The 19,755-nt window shown below is 41.2% G+C and overlaps 1 protein-coding gene across 4 annotated transcripts in view; it reads left to right on the top strand.

Annotated features, from left to right (window-relative positions):
- Positions 1-1,701: 1,701 nt before the first annotated feature.
- Positions 1,702-19,755, top strand: part of LOC146663580 (MAGUK p55 subfamily member 3-like) — a 28,365-nt gene continuing 10,311 nt past the window's right edge. For 2 of the 4 annotated variants that reach the window (XM_085416403.1, XM_085416406.1), the window contains exons 1-6: positions 1,702-1,931; positions 17,213-17,374; positions 17,663-17,781; positions 18,621-18,698; positions 18,794-18,874; positions 19,321-19,458. In XM_085416403.1, coding sequence (XP_085272529.1) covers positions 17,338-17,374; positions 17,663-17,781; positions 18,621-18,698; positions 18,794-18,874; positions 19,321-19,458 — 453 coding nt within the window. In that variant the 5' untranslated portion in view covers positions 1,702-1,931; positions 17,213-17,337. The remainder of the gene's footprint in view (positions 1,932-17,212; positions 17,375-17,662; positions 17,782-18,620; positions 18,699-18,793; positions 18,875-19,320; positions 19,459-19,755) is intronic. The other 2 variants (XM_085416404.1, XM_085416405.1) reach the window with 2 other exon arrangements.

Here is a 19,755-nt window from a genome sequence, read left to right as displayed (position 1 = left end):
GTTTCTGTGATTAAAAATTGTGATTAAAAATTTGGGTACTTGAAATGTAATTTCTCCATTTAAAATAATCATTTTGATCTTCCAGGAGGACCCGTAACACATTACCGATTCTGAGACTAGACTGGACCTTGTTTCAGGACTAAAACCCTCACTTTCTTCTGTAAAACAGCGGCACCGTTTCAACAAACTCAACAAATCAGAGAAAGTCAAAAACTAACCGGCTTTAAATTCATGGTAGCTATTTGTGTAAAAAAATAAATAAATAAAAAAGCACTATTATAAACATGATTTAATATAACTGATAAGAAACTTGTTCAATGATTTTTAAGAAACTCAGTAAAAACTTATATTATATTAATAATTAAAAGTTTGTATTTCTTTTTGTAAATTGTGAGAAAGTTATGTAATAAAACTGCCATTATCATCAGTGTGTGTTTTCAGTACTCGCTGCATTCTGGATGCACAGTATGCTTTTCTCTGGCAATTATATCACAGGAGGATCCCGCTGGTGTCATCCGCTCCCTCATCTCCAACAGAACTCCGTTTCCCAGCTACTGTATCTGGCCCAGTGAACCAGGATGAAACGCTTTGTCATCTCTTTAATCAAAGAGACAGTTTTGAGAGTGATGACAGAGCAACTGTGATAACTCTGCTCGTCTTCTGCCCCACTGTCATGAGTGTCTGAACACATCAAGGTCTATGAGCTTGCAACAACTAGGCCGGCCACATGAGCACTGGGACAAAAGAAAAGTGAAAGAGAGGGGAAAACAAGTGGGCAGAAAGAGTGGAGAACAGAGAAAGCACAATGGGGAGGTACGAACAGAGAGCTGTGACCAGTGTGTTTGTGATGATTCACAATCCCTGTTTTCATAATACTGATTCCCCACAAGGCATCTGCCAGAGTCAGCCAAAGTGTGTAGTCTGTACTGCTCAGTGAGAGACGGAGGCACAGAGGGAGGGGATGAATAGCTATGGATGGAGGGGCAAACCAAAGGGGCATGCAGCTAACAGCATGTGTGCAAACAGTGCTGCCTTCATGGGCTGTCAGAAATAATAAACCCACTTGTGGTAAATAGCAAGAAAGAAGTTGGTGTGTAAAATTGAAACAAAAACCATTTAAAAGGGAGTTTGTTGATTTTGTCTGTTTTTCCCTGTTGGACTGAGGTGAAAAAAAAAAAAAATATATATATATATATATATACACACATACATATATATACATACATATATATATATATGCCAGCTTTTTTACACTGGCATGATTCATAGTTCTGTGTTAAGTGTCTTAACAAATAACAAAAATATCCCTCTGAGAATGGTCGAGTACAAGAACTAGACTGAAAATTAGTGAAAAAAGCAATTAATGTCAAAAGAAAACCTTTGAAAAAATATTTGAAAAGCCTGGAGAACTAATACTCAAGACCACTTTAAAAACACACACACACACACACACACACACACACACACACACACACACACACACACACACAATAAAGTCTGGCTACATTAATGATCACAGACCTCAGATTTATTGATCAGAGTGGCTTAGGGCGCGTACAGGTGGGTGAATCCCCTCATAGACACGTCAAATTAGTAGCTCAGCGTTTGAGTCTTTGCGAATAGCGGTGGAGTTTAGCGTTTACCAGGATCACCTGAAGGCAGCAGAGAGAGAGAGAGAGAAGAAGAGAGGGCTGATGAGAGCAAACTGACTGACAGAGGGGGAAGGGGAGGCTCACTGAGCGATATATTGGGTGTAGCAGAGAAATAAAAGCAAATGTGTGCCAGTCAGCTGGAGACGGAGTGAGCAGAGAGAAATACAGAGAGAGGGAGCAAGAGGGAAACAGGAAAGCGGGGCAGGCTGGTATTATAAGCGCTGTCGAGATAGAAGGAGGGGAGCTGTGCACGCTGAGGCTGTGAGGAGCCTCAAGCAGGTAAGAATGTTTTCTAATGTGGACTGACTTACCTCTGCGCGCGTGTGGAGCGACACAGACATCTGTAGCTCCAGGGATGGTTTATACAACTCTCTGCGTTAACCATCATTAAAACCTTAGCGCGTTTAGTGCCAAAAGCTCAGTGAAACTCGTGTTTGTTTGGGTTTCTTTCTTTGGTTTTTTTGTTTTTTTGTTAAAAAAAAAAAGAGCTTTAGGTTTGCAAGCACATGTCTGAGTAACACCATGTGGATTGCCTGGCTGTACCGCATGTTAATGAGGGGTGTGTATCACCTGTCATTGATTGACCGCTCCGCTTTTAGAGGAAAGTGGCCTGAAGTGCTTCCAGTCTCTCTTCAGACTAAATCACCTCCCAGATTTATTTATTAGTTTATTTTTCTCAAATTTGATTTAATTAAAAACGGGACGCGACGGCTCGGTGTGATTGGTGACCTCAGCCTTTATGCGTGGTCTGGTCACGCTTTGCTGCAGGGCAGGACAGAATCTATTGCGTGCCTTTATTGGCTTTCGGGACAAGCCGAAGCACCAGGAGACTTAATGAAGGTCGGAGTCATAGATGGTGGTTTTGGTAAACAAGGACTGAAGGGGGGAAACTGCGCATCAGTTTATGAAATCCATGTAGGGGCTTAAATGATTTCTTTTTCTGTTTACAGCGATGTTGCCATTCCTTCAGGTAAAAAATAAATAAATCATTTTTTAATATGAAAGACCTGAATTTATTGGTAAGGCTACCTTTTTAAAAAAAATAAAATAAAATAAAATAAAAATGTTGTAGGCGTACATGCTGCACTTGGTGTCCCCATGGAAGGATTACTGAACAGGATGATCCCTTGGGTCCCTTAAGCCTGAGCTGTTTGAAGTGAATGACTACACAAGACTACAAAGTGACACAATGTTATGCAAAAAGGCCACAAAATGAACAAAAATGAGCGAAACTTACACAAATCGAGGCCAAAGAGGTGTGACTTGCCTAAACCTTTTCCGCATATGCAACGACCACAGAGAGGGGGAAAAGATGAATACAGTGACAGGCTGTAAAATTACCACAATACAAAAAGGAGACCCAAAGGGATCACAAACGGGCCTTTTCAGCTGGTGTGTAGGTTGTGGTGGCTGTTATGGAGGGCTTTTTGCATGTTTGTGCCCAGAGGCCTATTGTCTTATAATCCGCTCATGTGTGTCCCCTTTCACAGCCTTCTATTCCACTGCATTTACACAAATCATTATGCTTCAGTCATCAGTCGCAACTCTGACTTTTTGGCTCCCCACCAAATAACCACATCATCGGGGTCCTGTGCTGCTCCCAGCACCCACTCTGCTGTTGAAACTGCTAAAGTGTCAAGTGTTGGGCTTCCCTGCCCGGGCGAGGAGCCAGATTTGCTCTCCTGTTGCTGCGAGGGCAGGACAGCCTGATCCTTGATCCTGCTGCGTCTCAGAGTGGGCGTGTTGAAGGTGTTTTGAGGTGATGTTCTTCTCATAAGCCTATTAAGAGCCGTCTGGCCGCTGACCTTCTCTGCACTACGTTTTATTTTGTTTCCAGCATCTTCGCTTTTTTTTCCTGTACCAGCACAAGTAAAATCTAAACTAGATTTCGAGGTTAGTTGTGTAGTTAGGAAGGGAATAAGGAATCCCAGACTGCATTTACATTCTACAAATCGATATGGGGCAAAATAAAGCATTTTTATAGTGTGAATTAGCCTTTTTAGGAATGCAGAACTATAATACTTGTTTTCCTCAAATGGATATTGGAATGAAATCTGTCAAATCCAGACATGTCAGGTCAGCCGTGTGTGTGTGTGTGTGTGTGTGTGTGTGTGTGTGTGTGTGTGTGTGTGTGTGTGTGTGTGTGTGTGTGTGTGTGGTGTTTTAGGTGGTGGATGGGCTGCCCACACACAGAGGGGTGGGCAGATGGCATCAGCAGTGTACTGGTGACCTCACCAGCTCTCTCGAGACCCATCCAATGGCAAATGATTCTGGCAAGCAGGTGGCATGCATACATGTTTGTGTGTGAGTGGAGAGGACAGAGACATGAGGTTAAGCTCTCCTAGCACAATGGCAGCATAATGAAGTAACTCCACTACTCAGCTGGAGGTTGTTCTGGTGTTTTAGTTCAGTAGCAGCGTGAACCATCCATGTAAATACAAATCAGATGAGCAAGGACTCAACTGGTGTGGTTGGACAAAACTCACAAGCTAAACATTGACATTTTGGAAAACATTTGTATTCAATGTTTGATAGTTTAGTATCTGCTACAGTCGGGGTAAACAATGATTTGTTCTGACTCTGTGCAATGAACTTCCAATCTCACTCTCTTTCAAATGGTGTGTTAGAAAATGGAAATCAGGTCTGCGACCGCTCCCAGTCAGGAGGTGTTTTCAAAACAACTTTAGGGAGATAAAATGGCAATAAGATGTAGTTACTATTACATCAATCTGTGATTGAATGTGTCAACTTGGAAATTACATGCAATTTGTTTGTGATAAATCTGTGGAAATCTGTCATCTGCTGCAAATGTGTTGCCATCTACATGCACAGAACTTCATATTATCTGTGTACGCTTATTCCAACCAGATTTTGTTAGATTTGAAGCAGAAATTCCAACATAAATAGTGACATAGTTGGTGCAGATTGGTGACTTAACTGCAAAATGACACAGGTGCTCGGCAACCTTTAAGTTTTTAAATGAAAGTAAAACCAGGGTTCAAGCAGTTTGCAACTAGTTAAGTCATCTGCTGCAAAAACAGGATTTCAATTTAGCCAAGATTTATTGCAGAGTGTTTGGAAGCCCCGTTTAGTCTGAAATTATTTGCAAACTTTCAGAAACCCATATGAGAGTGACTGCGTCAGTGTGAGTTGGACTGTGATTGTTTGGAGACTGGTTGCTGCCTACTGAGCAGGTGTGCAGTTGAAAGTCAGGGGGTTGAGTTAAGTTGAGGGTTTGCATGCTCAGTTTCTGGACAGTCTGTTTGCTGCAACTATTTACAATTCTGTCTCTGAAAGAATTCAGCGCAGTCACCTGTCTTTACTCAACTGTTACTGAGCAGGATGATTGGAAGACAGGAAAACTGCTTAGTCTAATGGCACTGATCACCAACAGTGCATGTATAGAGCCTTGAAGTGACTGTTGTTATGATGTGGTGCTGTATAAATATAATGGAATTGAATTGTATCATGTCTTGGTAGTTTATTAGTTTGAAGTTTGTGTTCAGCAAAGATGGCTGTTTATGTTAAGTTTCCAGGCTGCCAGGTGTTGATTCATATTGTTGCTGATCATCTTAAACCCCACTAAATAAATGTAGATATCAAAAATCTAACATAAAAAGGGCTTTTTGAGGCTTTTTCCCATTTATAACTTGACAGTTTCAAACCTTTATTATAAATTTAGCTAAAATTGACTTATGGCGAGGGGGTGGCCTAAAAAACAGAAACGCACCATCCTCAGCTCTGCTCCTCGGCCTGAAGGCTATTTGAATTAGCTCCTCTGGGTTTCACTTTTGTAAAGATAATTTTTGGGGCATTTTTCTTTTATTGGACACTGTAGCTGTGAAGATTAGACAGGAAGGAGGAGAAACCGAGCCAGAGAACCCAAGCCTCTGTATTTCAACCATGTGGCATATAGTCACCTGCTCAAAGGCATTTTTGTTTTAAACCTAATTTAATTTAAATCACAGAATTTGTTTCAGCAGCTTTTTGTTTGAAGTGTCAGAAAATAAGTGCAAATACATAGCATGTTGCTTCCAAGGGACTATTTTGAATAAAGAAGCCAAAGCTCTGTATGGAGAGACATAAAATGGAGTAAAACAGCTTTAGAAACTAGAACCCATCAAAATACTGTTAATTAATTTAGGTTAATTGTTTTGGGGTTTTTTTCCCTGAAACATCCCTGCTGCTGTTGAATTTTCCTTTTCAGTGCTTCATTGTATTCACCAAAATCCTCTGCGATGCACACAGCTGTCAGCACTGCCAACTTCAATCAAAGAGGCTAGATTATACCACCATATGGCCAGTGGGAACCCTTCGTATTTAGAAGACAGTCAGTGAATGAAAGGCACAGAAAGATGTCGGCTTTAAGCTCTCGCCAGCCTTTCATAACTGAAGAGAGAGAGTTCAGTGGAGCATAGGCCTGAAGAAAAGCGGGAAACCCCAGAGGAAGTGAGGTGATGTATTAAGGTTAATTATTAAGTTGGTCATCAAATTGAGCAGGACACTGTGTTTTGAACCATCAAACAACAGATGCATAGGACAGAGTTGGGCTGTGCAGGCATGTGAGTGTTCTGCAGTTTATTGATCCACAAAATGAACAGTTGTACATGAGCTGTGTCAGAGTACAGTGGTACAAAAACACTTAACCACAATATAGGCGTATGGATGTTAACCTGGGAGGGAAGAAAGCTGCTGGTGGCACTGCTCAGTCTGGCAAACTAATCCGACGTTGTGTCCGTGCAGTTCGATGCACGGTGAGTGCCATTTAAAATGCAATTCTTGTTTTTGGGGAAAGTTTCAAATGCATCTTAAACACGGTCTACATTTTGTGCAGATAATGTTTTCCTTGTTCATTGTTTTTTTTTTTTTTTTTTTTTTTTAAATCCCATCTAATTGACTTGGAAATTCCCATGTCAAGTTTCATTACGGGGAAAACAAACAATGACGGCCGATTAGGGTATCTGCCCAACTGCTCCAGTCTGCTGCCAACCTGCTATGGCTCAACCCTGAATGAGGGACAATCATAGGAGTGATCTAGGGGCATGTCAGGCTTGAGCAGTGCTTCAGCTTAGGTGCTGTGTATTTGCACTCTTCTGGATACTTGGAGATTTACTCAGATAGGGAGCGATATCACATCTCTTGTAAATGGGCTGGTACTTTAATATCTTTCTATTTGAGAACTTGGATCACTTTCTACTTTTACTAGGATTAAAAAAAAAAACAACCCAAATCCAGTTATCAGCAGTTGTCTGGGTGAAAATGTATCGTTGATGCTAGAGGACAGGGAAGAATGGGCAGACTGCTTTGAGCTGATGGCAACAGTAATTCAAATACTCACTTGTTAAAACCATGGTATGCAGAAGAGCATCTCTAAACACGTCAAACCTTGAAGCAGACAAATTACTGCAGCAGAAGACCACACCAGGGCCATCAAAGCTCGTCAAAATTAGGCAATGGTGATTGGACAACACTGCCTGGTCTGACAATGATTTCTGCTGCAACACTGAATTGGTCAGGGTCAGAATTTGGCATAAACATGAAAGCATGGATCCAGCCTGCCTTGGAGCAACAGTTAAGCACCCGCACATCATTTAAACATTGCTGACCATGCCATCTATTTGGGACCACAGTGTACGTGTCTTCTGATGGCGTCTGGATCATGAAATTGAGTTCACTGCACTCAAATGGCCTCCACAGTCACCAAATCTGAACCAACAGATGTAGTAGAAGCGGTGATTCACGTCATAGATGTGTGTCCAACAAATTTGCAGCAGCTGTGTGATGTTATCTTGTCAATTCGGATCAGAATCTCAGAGGAATGTTTCCAGCACCTATGAGGATTTCTGAAAGTGAAGGGGTTTCAGCCCAGTAATAGTAAGGTGTAACAAACAAAGTCTCCAGTGCGTTTATCTTTAGCCAGAGCTAGACCACCTCTCTCATATGAGCAATAATGACTTACTGTGGCCTATGTGGCAGATTAAAATATCCTTTTTTTTTTTCTTTTTTTTTTTATTTGTTTTGAGACATTAAACCTAAAGTTACTCCCAAACACAGGTGACCATTGTGTGATTGAGTGTGTTACTGTGGTAGAAAATGCACCGTGGTTACCATTAGTAATGCCATTCATTTTCAGCTGATCACAGCAAAATAAGAGGGTCACTTTACAATATTTACTAACGCTTTTCAAAGCAGATTGTTTTCAACAACACTCAGCAGTCCAATTAAATCTTATATTTTAAACACTTCAAATATAGCCCCAGCCTGGCTGCCTTGGGCACTTGTCACCAGCCAAATGAAGGATTGTTTGTGCTGTGGCGGTTCATTCTAATTGCCACTCTGGCATAGCGCCATCCTGTCTTCAATCAACATTTTCCAAAAAAGACATTTCCTTGGCAGCGAGTATGTTTTCATCAGCCTATCAGGGGGGAATGTGACAAAGAATTGACAGAACGTGACAAATAATGAACCCAAGACTATTGTTAATTTGTCAGAATATGAGACTCAAGATGACAAAAAACAATTGGTTATTGTTTTTAAAAACTCTACCAGAAGTAGAAATGATCCCCCAATAGCTGTAAGTGATTTGTGTAATTATAATCTGCAGTAACGAGGCAAATTCCCGAGCGTGATAGATCTCAGTCCTGCATCTTAACCGTAATGAAATTGGAGGAGAGCTTGATGGCTTGCTTCACTGTCATTGTGCTGATCAGGCGGTTCTGTCTTTTGTTGTCGAACGTCAGGGGTGTGTTTGTCGATGTGAGGCGGGTTGATTTGCCAGCCTTCAAAACCACAAGAAACTGCTGCAGGATTACTTTGTCATTTCCAACTCGAAGGAAATGTTGCTGCTGAAAGGAAAAATAGAATAGAATAGAATTCAACTTTAGTGTCATTGCACATGTCACAAGTACAAGGCAATGGAATGCAGTTTGCATCCATCCAGAAAGTGCTTTAGCAATAATATAGATATATTACAAAATATATATTAAAAAAATGGGTCTATTATAGGTATGAGGGTACAAAATATGGGTCTATGATGGGTATGTTATAATCAGAGGTGGGACCAAGTCATTGTTTTGCAAGTCTCAAGTAAGTCTCAAGTCTTTATCCTCAAGTCTCAAGTAAGTCTCAAGTCTTTATCCTCAAGTCTCAAGTCAAGTCTCAAGTAATGTCAGGCAAGTCAGAGTCGAGTCTCAAGTCACTGGTGTAAAAGTCCGAGTCAAGTCACAAGTCTGAAACTTTGAATTTCAAGTCCTTTCGAGTCTTTAAAAAAAAACAACGAAAAAATAATGTTGCAGTTATATGCTAAATGTAAATATTAGACCATGTAATTTTAAAATCTGTGTTTTTCTCAACACATGACAAAATAGTGAACTTAGAAAATATACACAAATTGTGAAATTGCACCTCTTTAAAATGCAGCTCAATTAAACCTAGCTCCAAGAATAATTTTCACCGACAGTTCTGAGATAAGCTGCATGTTATTCTTGGATGCGGTTGTAGGACCGGCTTTAAAATCGCATGACAAAAATATCATACACATTTAAAAAAAACTGCATCACCAACGTAGCCTGGACAACATTTGCTAGTTAGATGAAGTCAGCTATCTCATTGTAGCATATTTATATGCATATTTATAATCATACGGTTCTTGGAGTGAGTGCATACACTCATGAAGTTTAGTAACTTCAGGTCACTGCAACAAGCCCAGGTACAGTTTACCGACGGATGGGTACAGGACCTTGAAATGCACCGTGTAGAACGAAAGACCATCGTACGTATCATAAGTTTACCAGTCTCACAAATTGTTGTCATAAATACACATTCATTAACCGTTTATTAATAGGACCTTTGAGCTCAACGGTAATTAATTAGCAGTGGAAATAATTTCTGGTGTAAAAGTCATTGGTGTAAAAGTCCAATCACAGAAATGTAGCAGTGACAATAATATTGTATGCTGTAATCGTACTGGGCAATTAGTGATACAAAAAACCTGTTTTATCCTGTGAATAAAAGTATATGTTTTTGTCAATGTACCATAATAACAGAAGCGAAACACAATATTGTGTCAGGACAATTCACTATTTATGCACAATAAATAAAGGAGCATAGCGCGACAATTTCTGTTCAGCGCCAGACTTGCTTGTAACCTATATCACTAATTATGTTATGAAAATGACGTATTAACTACCAAAAAACACTGACCTTTGTGTAAATGCTTGGAGCAGACTAACCTGTGAGCTGGAGTGTTCTGGGACGTTATATTTGGTCTTAGAATGGCTGCAATCCAGGCCATCCGTCGCCTCTTTGTTACTTCGGAAACATGGCTGAACAATTTCTCTTCAACGACGTAATCCAATAACAACCGATCTCTTTACCCGTCGGCTTCCCGTGGCTGTCATGCGACCGGCTATTGCAGTTAATGATACAACAGCTTCTTGCCATTTTTGTGTTTCTTTTTATCGCTGTATAACTGATTTTAATTGAAAGCCTGCGTGCGCTAGTACCGCTTGCCACAAGTTCCCAGAATCCTTTGCGGTTCTACCCGTGAATGACGTCACATTTTCAATCTCTATATAATATGCATGTTAAATTTTATATTTGGGGTAAAATATCAAGTCTTTTCAAGTAAACCGGTTCAAGTCCAATTCAAGTCCCAAGTCATTGGTGTAAAAGTCCAAGTCAAGTCACAAGTCTTAGAACATTTTTTCAAGTCAAGTCTAAAGTCATAAAATTTCTGACTCGAGTCCAAGTCATGTGACTCGAGTCCACACCTCTGGTTATAATGTACATAGTATGAAGTTATGTTATGAATATGCTATAATTATAAGTATGTACAGGCTGTAGTGAGTGTACAAATTATGAACAGGATAGAAATATGAAACTATACAAGTTATAAACAGTTGTAGAACTATAATTATTATTTTACAGAATGATTGTCTGTACAGAATTTACAGTAGTGCAGTTTAGATCAGTGAGATATGTGACTAATTTCTACATAGGTTATATAAAGTGCTAGCAGTTGTGAGTGGTGGTTCGGTCTATCTTATTATTGTCTGTATGATGGTACAGTTGGCCGTGTGTGTGTGTGTGTGTGTGTGTGTGTGTGGTGTGTGTGTGTGTGTGTGTTCAGTTATGGGTGGTTGTGGGTGTGTGTATGTTCAGTCCATGAGTTTAATGTGGGTCAGATGTCAGGAGGCAGAGTTCAGGAGTCTGACAGCTGTGGGGAAGAAGCTGTTCCGGTACCCGGTGGTCTTAGTCCAGAGGCTCCTGTAGCGCCTCCCAGAGGGCAGGAGGGTGAAGAGGCCATGTGATGGGTGACTGGGGTCTTTGATGATTTTCCGAGCTCTTTTCAGACACCGCTTCCTGTAGATGTCATTTATGGCAGGATGTGGTGCTCCGGCAATGCGCTGGGCGGTTTTCACGACCCTCTGCAATGCCTTCCGGTCCGAGGCAGAGCAGTTCCTGTACCAGACTGTTATACAGTTGGTCAGAATGCTCTCGATGGTGCAGCGGTAGAAGTTCACCAGGATGTCTGAGGACAGGTGGTTCTTCCTCAGAGTCCTCAAGAAGAAGAGGCGCTGGTGAGCCTTCTTGACCAGCTTGGAGCAGTTGGTCGTCCAGATGAGATCCTCGGAGATGTGGACTCCCAGGAACTTGAAGCTGCTCACACGCTCCACAGCCGTCCCCTTAATGTGGATGGGTGGATGTGGGTCAGCATTCCTCCTGTAGTCCACGATGAGCTCCTTGGTCTTCTCAGTGTTGAGCAGCAGGTTGTTGGTGTCGCAGCACTCAGCCAGACGATCCACCTCCTCTCTGTAGGCGGCCTCATCGTTGTCACTGATGAGGCCAATCACCGTGGTGTCATCTGCAAACTTAATGATGGTGTTGGAACCATCGGCAGGTCTGCAGTCGTGGGTGAAGAGGGAGTAGAGGAAAGGGCTCATCACACAGCCTTGTGGTACAAAGGTGTTAATTGTGATGGTAGATGAGCAGCGGTTATCCAGCTGGACATGTTGGGGCCGGCTGGTCAGGAAGTCCAGTAACCATTTACACATCAGTTCCCACTGATGCCTAGGTTTGTCAGTTTCCTGATGAGTTGTGAGGGGAGGATTGTATTGAACGCTGAACTGAAGTCTATAAACGGTATCCTGGCGTAAGTGTTTTTATTGTCCAGGTGTGAGAGGACAGTGCAGTGCGATGGAGACTGCATCCCCTGTGCTCCTGTTTTGACGGTATGCGAATTGGTGGGGGTCCAGGGTGAGGGGGAGTCAGGATTTGAAGTGTGCTAGGACCAGCCGATTTAAGCACTTTGTAGTGATGGGGGTGAGGGCTACTGGGTGGTAGTCATGGAGGCTTGATGGTTTGGAGTTTTTGGGAATCGGGACGGAGGTGGAGGTAGATTTGAAACAGGCCGGTACTACAGCGTGGACCAAGGACAGGTTGAATATATCTGTCAGCGCTCCTGCAAGCTCCCCAGAACACGCTCTGAGAACACGCCTGGGGATGCCATCAGGACCTGCAGCCTTGTGGACATCAATCCTGCTCAGCACCGCTCCTACATTGGTGAGGGAGAGAGTCAGTGGTTGGTGGTCCGGAGTCCCCTCTGCTTTAGTTGCAGTTGTTGGATTCCCTTGCGCAAAACAAGCATAAAAGTTGAGCTCGTTGAGGAAGGAGACATCAGAGGATGTGGGGAAGGGTGCGATGGTCCTGTAGTCTGTAATGGTCTGGAGTCCTCTCCACATACGTTGGGGATTGAAGTCGGAGAAGTGTTCTTCTACCTTAAAAAAAATGATTCTTTTTGTTTTAAATGTGGCCCAATAGACTTCTGATGATGTTTTTCTAATGTTGCACAAAGTCATCGACTTGTTTTTCAGCTTCTGGAATAAGTAGTGGAATAGAAGTGAAGTAGAGCATAAATTTTAGACTTAACTGTATTTTCTAAAGTTGTACAGCTTTTCCTCCATTCATACTGCATCAAAGTAACAGGAAAGCAAATAAATAACAGAAACTATGCTACTTTTTCTTATATTAAGATAAGTGTGGCGTTAGGCTTCTTTATTAGCAGAAAAGGCAGTTTTTGTTCTGCTGGCTGTCATAAAGAAAGCAAGTTGAGCTTTGAATTAGCTTACTTTTCAGACCTGGGCCGCATGCCACAAAGCACATTCGACATAGCCAGGGTATCTTTCCATTATCTGGATTCACTTATACCAATGTAAACGGTCACACAAAGCTGCTTATCCACATGCTAAATTAACGCAGGGTTTCTCATTCTAGCTATGAGCAGGTTCATGTGAAAGGGAAGACATTGGCAGCAGTTAACCAATCACAGTGGCTGATTTTACACAAGAAGAAACGCATAACGCAGATTGAAAGCAACACAGATGCTCCAGACAAACAGTGTGTGTGAAAGGAAAAGGTACTGAACATTAGTTTAGAATCAAATCTCTGTATGAATGCTCGACCTTTAAGTGCTTTGGTCAGCAAGACTGGAAAAGACCTGCTGTATTACAGAATTTTAGTCTATTTGAAGCCTACAAGCAAAGCCAGATAAGAGGCTAACTGTGAAAATAACAGGCGTATCAGAATCACAGCTGAATCATTAAGGGAAATCTGATGATAAGAGTATTTTATTAAGTTAATTGGTGTTTAACAGTCTGAGAGCAAGCAATGAGTATATTCTTTAAGAATATACTCAGAATTTAAATACAGGCTTGGTCTACATGTGAATTTAATTGAAGATCAGCAAGTAGAAACAGGTGCACTGTTTTTCAGATCCTGTATTAATCCTGTTGTGAAATTGTTTTTAGCAGTTCTGCTGTTGATTTCTAACATGACGGCTGCACATCAGAGCTCTGAAACTAAACTGGATCTATTTAGACATTTAATGTTATATTAAATGTTATAGATAAGGTAGGTGCAGGATCATATATTAATGTTTATATAATAATACAATGTTTTTGTTTGTTTTACTGGTGACAGGAGGGGGGGGGTTAAGGAATAAAGTTGCATCCAAGAATCTGTCCTATCCTGCTCATCAGGATAACATGAAGACTTTAGACACTACTGGAAAATTCCCTCCTATCCTCCGACAGAGGTCTCAGGAATCTTCTCAAGATGGTCACGCTGTTTCTGGAGAATCGATTGGTCAGTAGGCAGTGATTTCACACCTCTGATCTCTAATCTGAAACATAACCTTCTGCAGGGCAGGTTGAGTTCAGTGCATGAGTTACCATGGTGATTTACCGTGGTAAGAAGTGAACCACCTTTGTAGTACAGAAAACCCAGAGTTAGATTTAGACTTATCCAAAGGTTGACTTTGAAGTTTGGGCTCTGTCTCTTGTACGGTCTGTGGTGTAAAGTGATGCGGAGAGGTGAAAGTTTGTGTCGTGCTTGGTTGACATTTTTCTAAACACTGCTTTGGATGACTGGAATAAATTTTAGTCCAGTGTAGATGGGAAAATATGCATTATACAACAAAGAAATGTCTTTTATACATGTGGAGAGCTGGCAGAGATTCTTTCAAGCTGTGAAGAAAATGTGCAGAGATTTAAAAAAAGACAGCCCTTTGTTTAACTAACATCCTTATTCATCTCCATAGAGATGCTGGTTTACTCATATACGTTTATGTGATGGGAATGAGTTGATTGTAACAGAATCGGCTGCATGGCCTCTCAGCACTGTCGGTAATGAAGGAATGTGTGTAGGATGAGACTGTGAAGACTCTGCATACACACTGTGCGCTCTGCTCACCTGGTATTTTATGAGTCTCTCCCACAGCTGTGAGCTAAGCTCAGAGGGGAGATTTAGCCTCCCACCTACATAGCCAGCAATTCCAGGAGCAGTTATGAGGGTGAGCAGGTATGTAGCAGCTGGTCTGTGGGAATAGCTGCTCCACCTGCTGCACTAATATAGGGACTGTTAATTAAAATAAATAACAGATGCCAACAGCTCTAGAGGAAAAGGCATAGTCCAGTATTAAGAGACATACAGTTTTCTTCTTGTATTAAAGGTTTTACCAGCATGGTCGTGGTTGACCATCATTAGGTTTATATCGACAGTTTTTGCCCTTTTAAGTGACAAGAATGCGAGGGTTCGTGATTGGATGTGAGTCAGGTGAGATTGATTTTTAGATTAAGGGAGAGTTTTCTGGGTATCAAAGGCTGGTTTTCTAAAATAATCGATTTTTTATTTTTCCTTTTAAGGAAAACTAGAACATGACAGTGGTAATGAAAACTGCTTTCATTGTCAGAATTAATGACTGGACTTCCCCCCTGACTCTCTGCCGCAAACTCCTGGAAAACATCAAAAACAAAAAGGTCAGGATGCAGGTTGAAAAATGAATGAAGTGGAAAAACTAAAAAGGAATGGTTGTTTCGCAGAACTATTGTTTTTTAAGTCTCTCAAAAGGATTACCTGTCAAGTCTGTAACCTCATCTGACTCAGCAGGATTCATCCCCCTGACGGTCAAGCTAAAGGCAGAATGTGCTCACAGCAAGCTGCTTTAGGGATTGCATGGCCACTCTCTGGTCATTCATTACCAGTATTTATAACAGCCAGTAATTTAAAAGCAAAGAGAAACACCCTTCAGTCATGTCATCTGTGCCATTGCATAGTTTGTCCACCAGAGGGCACTATACAACCTCCTTATTGGCAACAACCAGCTGATCTGAGCAGGCTTGGGCAGAGTAAATGATGAAACACAACAAATTTTAGAGAAATCTGTTTGTTTTGTGTGTCAGAAAGAGGAAAAAACACATCTGCCAATATGTCTGTGTATTAATTTTGATCTTAAAAATCTGTTTTTATTACCTACTGAACATTATGATTTACCTGGCCTGTGAAGTAACTGTCAAACTTAACTTGGGCATCTTGTTGGAAACAAACAGCCAGTTTGATCAGACTTGGTTAGAGTTTTTTCTCGGAATAAAACAATAAAAAATAACAACTCTGGGCCTATATCTTAAAAGTTCATCCTCTCCTACAGAGTCCTGTGATAAATTGGTCTGTCCAGGGTGCACTATGACAGCCTGGATAGGTTCTAGCACCCCACAATCCTGAACTGGATAAATGTGAGGAAAAGAGGGATGCATTACAACTGAGATCTGGCACTTGAATGTCACATCTGCAATGCTATTTCAAATTGAATGCCCATAGCTTGCAGTTTCTCAGCTGTGTTGGTAACTGTCCTGTTGGAGGATGAACATTGGGCCAAATCTAAGCTACTGGGCTCTCTAAAACAAGATTCATTAATGACATCTTAACTCGTCTTAACTCTTTACTTACACTTCAAAATCAGTCAATGAGGACCAATCTAAACATTTAAACATAAGGCTTCATTCATTTTCTTCCACTTTATCCAGGACAGCAGGTGGCGTGGTTAGCACCATCACCTCACAACTAGAGGGTCCTGGGTTCGAATCCATCCATGTTCTGCCAGCGTTTGAGTGAGTTCTCTTGAGGTGCTTTAGCTTCATCCCCCATTCCAAAGACATGCATGTTAGATTATTCCACACTGGCTGTAGATGTGAATGTGAGTGCGGCTGGTTGATAGATTGGCAGCCTCCAGAGTGTGTTCTTTCTTGGCCTGTGACAGCCAGGATATTCAGCCCAAGGACAATTTTCTGAATGCCCTGCAAATAAAGTAGAAGCTCTCCATCTAAACACGTATTCTGTTTAGTCTGCAACCTTGATCAGGATTATCCAAAAATAGCTGGTTTTGCAGGTGAAGCTTGCACCACTTCAGCCACATGTGTTCATTGGCAGTTAATGAGGAGTGTGGTTAAAAATGTATCTGGCAGTGAGAAGGGAAGCCATGTATGATGATTGCACATGAATGATTGTGACAAAAGTATTCTAATATACAAAAGACCTGAATGCAACATTATTAAAGACTTTCATTACTCAATGTGAAACAGCTCTGTTTAACTGCAAAAAGCTTATCAGTCACTGATACTATAGTGTTGTCATGGTGACAAGGTAAAGAATCCTATTGGACAAAAGTGCCTGGTATCATTATCTGACCTTGCTTCTCTTCAAATGAGCAGTCGCACAGTTTGAAATGAAATTAATGCTTTATGCCTCGGTAATGAGAGCAAATATTAATTATACTGGAACTTGAGTGCAGTAATGGGTCTATTCATCACTGTCAAAGCAGGACTGCCCTTTGAAAAATGTATTCAGATTTGGGTATTGGTTTTAAATGACCAATTATGTGCTGCGTGGAGTTCGCTGTCCTCTCTGTAAGCTTCGCAATCAACCAGACGTTTGTTGCCAGGGACGTTTTTTAAAAGAAGCATATCTGTTTGTTTTTTTTTCTCTTGTTTAATCTTACAGTGAGTTAAAAATAATGACATTCTGATAATAACACAGTAAAAGATCCAGAACCAGTGCGTTTAGTCACATGCACATGACTGCCAAATATCAGGTGCTGGATGCAGAAATAGTACATGAAGTTGCAGTGCACAGAGACAAATCTCACAATGAGTCCTGGGTTTCTTAATGGCGCTCTGAGGCGTCCTCACTGATATGGCCGTATGTTGTGTTCTTTGTTTTCATCCCAGGTTGTTCTCTGTGATTCTGTCTCGGCCTCATGTGAGGAACAAAACAAAACAGAAGAGGGAATTATTTGAGAGAACTGTTTCCTCTCTCCCCCTCCAACCTCTCCGCAGCCTCCTGCCGCCTCTGAATGATTGAAGCCATGCCCATCGTATCTGCAAGCACAGGTATATGTGCTCAGGCTCGTTCATGGTCTGAAGCTTTTTATGTAGTTATGAATAAATTATGTGCTGGAATAAAGCATTATTACATTAATGTGGATAAACTGTTGGAATTTGAAAGGGGGGTGATATGGAAAAGCATATTATTATAAACATCGGTGAGCTAAAGAGAGAATCCATACAGTCTCTTTGTTGATGAAGGTGGTTATTATGTACGATGCATTTCTAGATAGAAATTGTTCTTTGACTCAGTCATAAATATACAGCGTGATTTCTTTTTTTTAAATACTCAAGGGCTGCATGAGATCCTGGCTCTGCTCACGTCTCAGCTTCACCCTGATGCCAACCACAAAGAAGACCTGGTCTTCCTCAAAGATGTCTTCAGCGAGAAAAGCATTGGATACCTCATGAAGGTATAGTGGATACATCAGAGTAGAAGTGACTACTGTATTTGTGATTCAGACATTTTATTTTATTTTTATTTTTTTTCACACATGCTGGATTACTGTACATGCACATTAAGTTTAATTGCTACGGTGTAGATGACATCTACTCATGGGTCACCGCTGAACCATGAGTTGTTCCAAAACCGTCCATCTACAATTGGATGTTGGACACAAAGCACAGAAAAAAACTCTGAAAGTGTGTGAATAGGTGAATCAGACATGTTGTGTAGAGCACTCAAAGTGCTTTACACAAGTATAGTCAAAAGAGAGCTATATAAAAACCGAACCATTAAATGAGTGGTTGCGTGACTTACTTTTTCCTTCCTGTCAGCTTGAAGCAGTTTGATTCTTCTCCTCTGACATCAACAAGTCATTTTCACCCAGTGAACTGCCTCTCAGTGGATATTTTCTCTTTTTCTGACTATTCCCTGTAAACCCTAGAGATGGTTGTGTGGGAAAATCCCGGTAGATCAGTAGAAATACTCAGACCAGCCTGTCTGACACAAACAATCATGCCCTGTTCAAAGTCACTTAAATCGCATTTCCTTCTCGATGTGATGCTCAGTTTGGACCTGAGCGGGTTGTCTTGACCTTGTCTACATGTCTGCATTGAGCTGCTGCTATGTGATTGGCTGATTGGATATTTGTGTTAACAAACAGTTGAACAACTTTACCTAACATAGTGGCTGGTTATAAAATGGTACACATCATATATGATGGGTTTTTTTTGTTGTTGTTGTTGTTGTTTTTCATTAAAAATTTATGATCTGCATTTGTGGTTTTGTTGCTTCTTGCTTTACATCCAGATCCATGAAAAACTGAAGCAGTATGAGAAACACAGCCCCACTCCAGTCCTGCACAGTGCCTCCTGTTTGGCAGAGGATGTAAGTGCAATTAGAAGTGAATATATATTTTCTCTGGTGACTAGAAGAATACTTTGAAATACTTAAAGCAGTAATTTTCTGATTTCAATCACCAGCTAGCAGAAGAGCTTCAGAATGGGCCACTGGAGGATGATGAGCAAGAACTGTTGCTCCTCTTGAGCACTCCTCATCTCAAGGTGTACACGCGCACACACACACTCAGCCTTTTTCAGCCTGCGTAAAGAAGCTGTTAAATGCTAGACCATACCTCTCCCTTGCTCTCTTTCCTTCTGAGGTTTGATCTCTTTAATAATGCTGCTTCACAGTATTTTTGCCCTGCACACCTCTGATTTTTCCACATTTATTACATAACACCACCGTCAGAGCTGTCTGCACCCCTTCCCCATCCCCTAGACACACACAAGACTGCCTAATTACTCTGATCAAGTGATTATGCTCAGGTTATTGGCTGTCTGGGAAGCATTCTGGGAATTGATGATAGCTGTGGAATCAGAACGTTCATTTTATTCTCTCAGTTTTCTTTTCCCCAGAAATCGGGTATGTTTCCTACGTGCTGTAACCTTCTTTTCTGGATCCTTTTATCTCTGTTGATCAAGCTCCTAAATCTTGGCTTGTGATTCAGGCAGTGCTATTGGCTCATGACACAGTGGCTCAAAAAAAATTTGACCCTGTGCTGCCACCACTCCCAGACGATCTGGACGATGACCTGGAGGAAGAGTCTGTGAAGATCGTTCGGCTGGTGAAGAACAAGGAGCCACTGGTAAGTGTCTAAGGGTGCAGTTTGGCTTTTCATTAAACTAGTACCTGCTTTTTGAAAACTACTGCTAATGAAATAAAAGAGAAATGAAACAGATTCAGTAAATCAGATTATAAGAAACGCGCACAAAAAAGCAAAGAAATATTCCTTCTGAGTATCAAATATGTGCTGATGATTGATATTAGATTTTCCTATGAAGGTGAAATCAACATCTTTATTTGAACCTGTTCAATTGGAGTTTGAAACAACTTTATTAAGGGCATCGATAAAGAGGAGCAGTCATACTCGTATGTGGAAAAG

Source organism: Rhamphochromis longiceps, linkage group LG8 (assembly GCF_057381845.1).
Source record: "Rhamphochromis longiceps isolate RC_006_pf linkage group LG8, R_longiceps_female_GT1.1, whole genome shotgun sequence".
NCBI lineage: Eukaryota > Metazoa > Chordata > Actinopteri > Cichliformes > Cichlidae > Rhamphochromis > Rhamphochromis longiceps.
The sequence above is the reverse complement of the archived record's forward strand: the minus strand, read 5'-3'. Positions and strand labels throughout refer to the sequence as shown.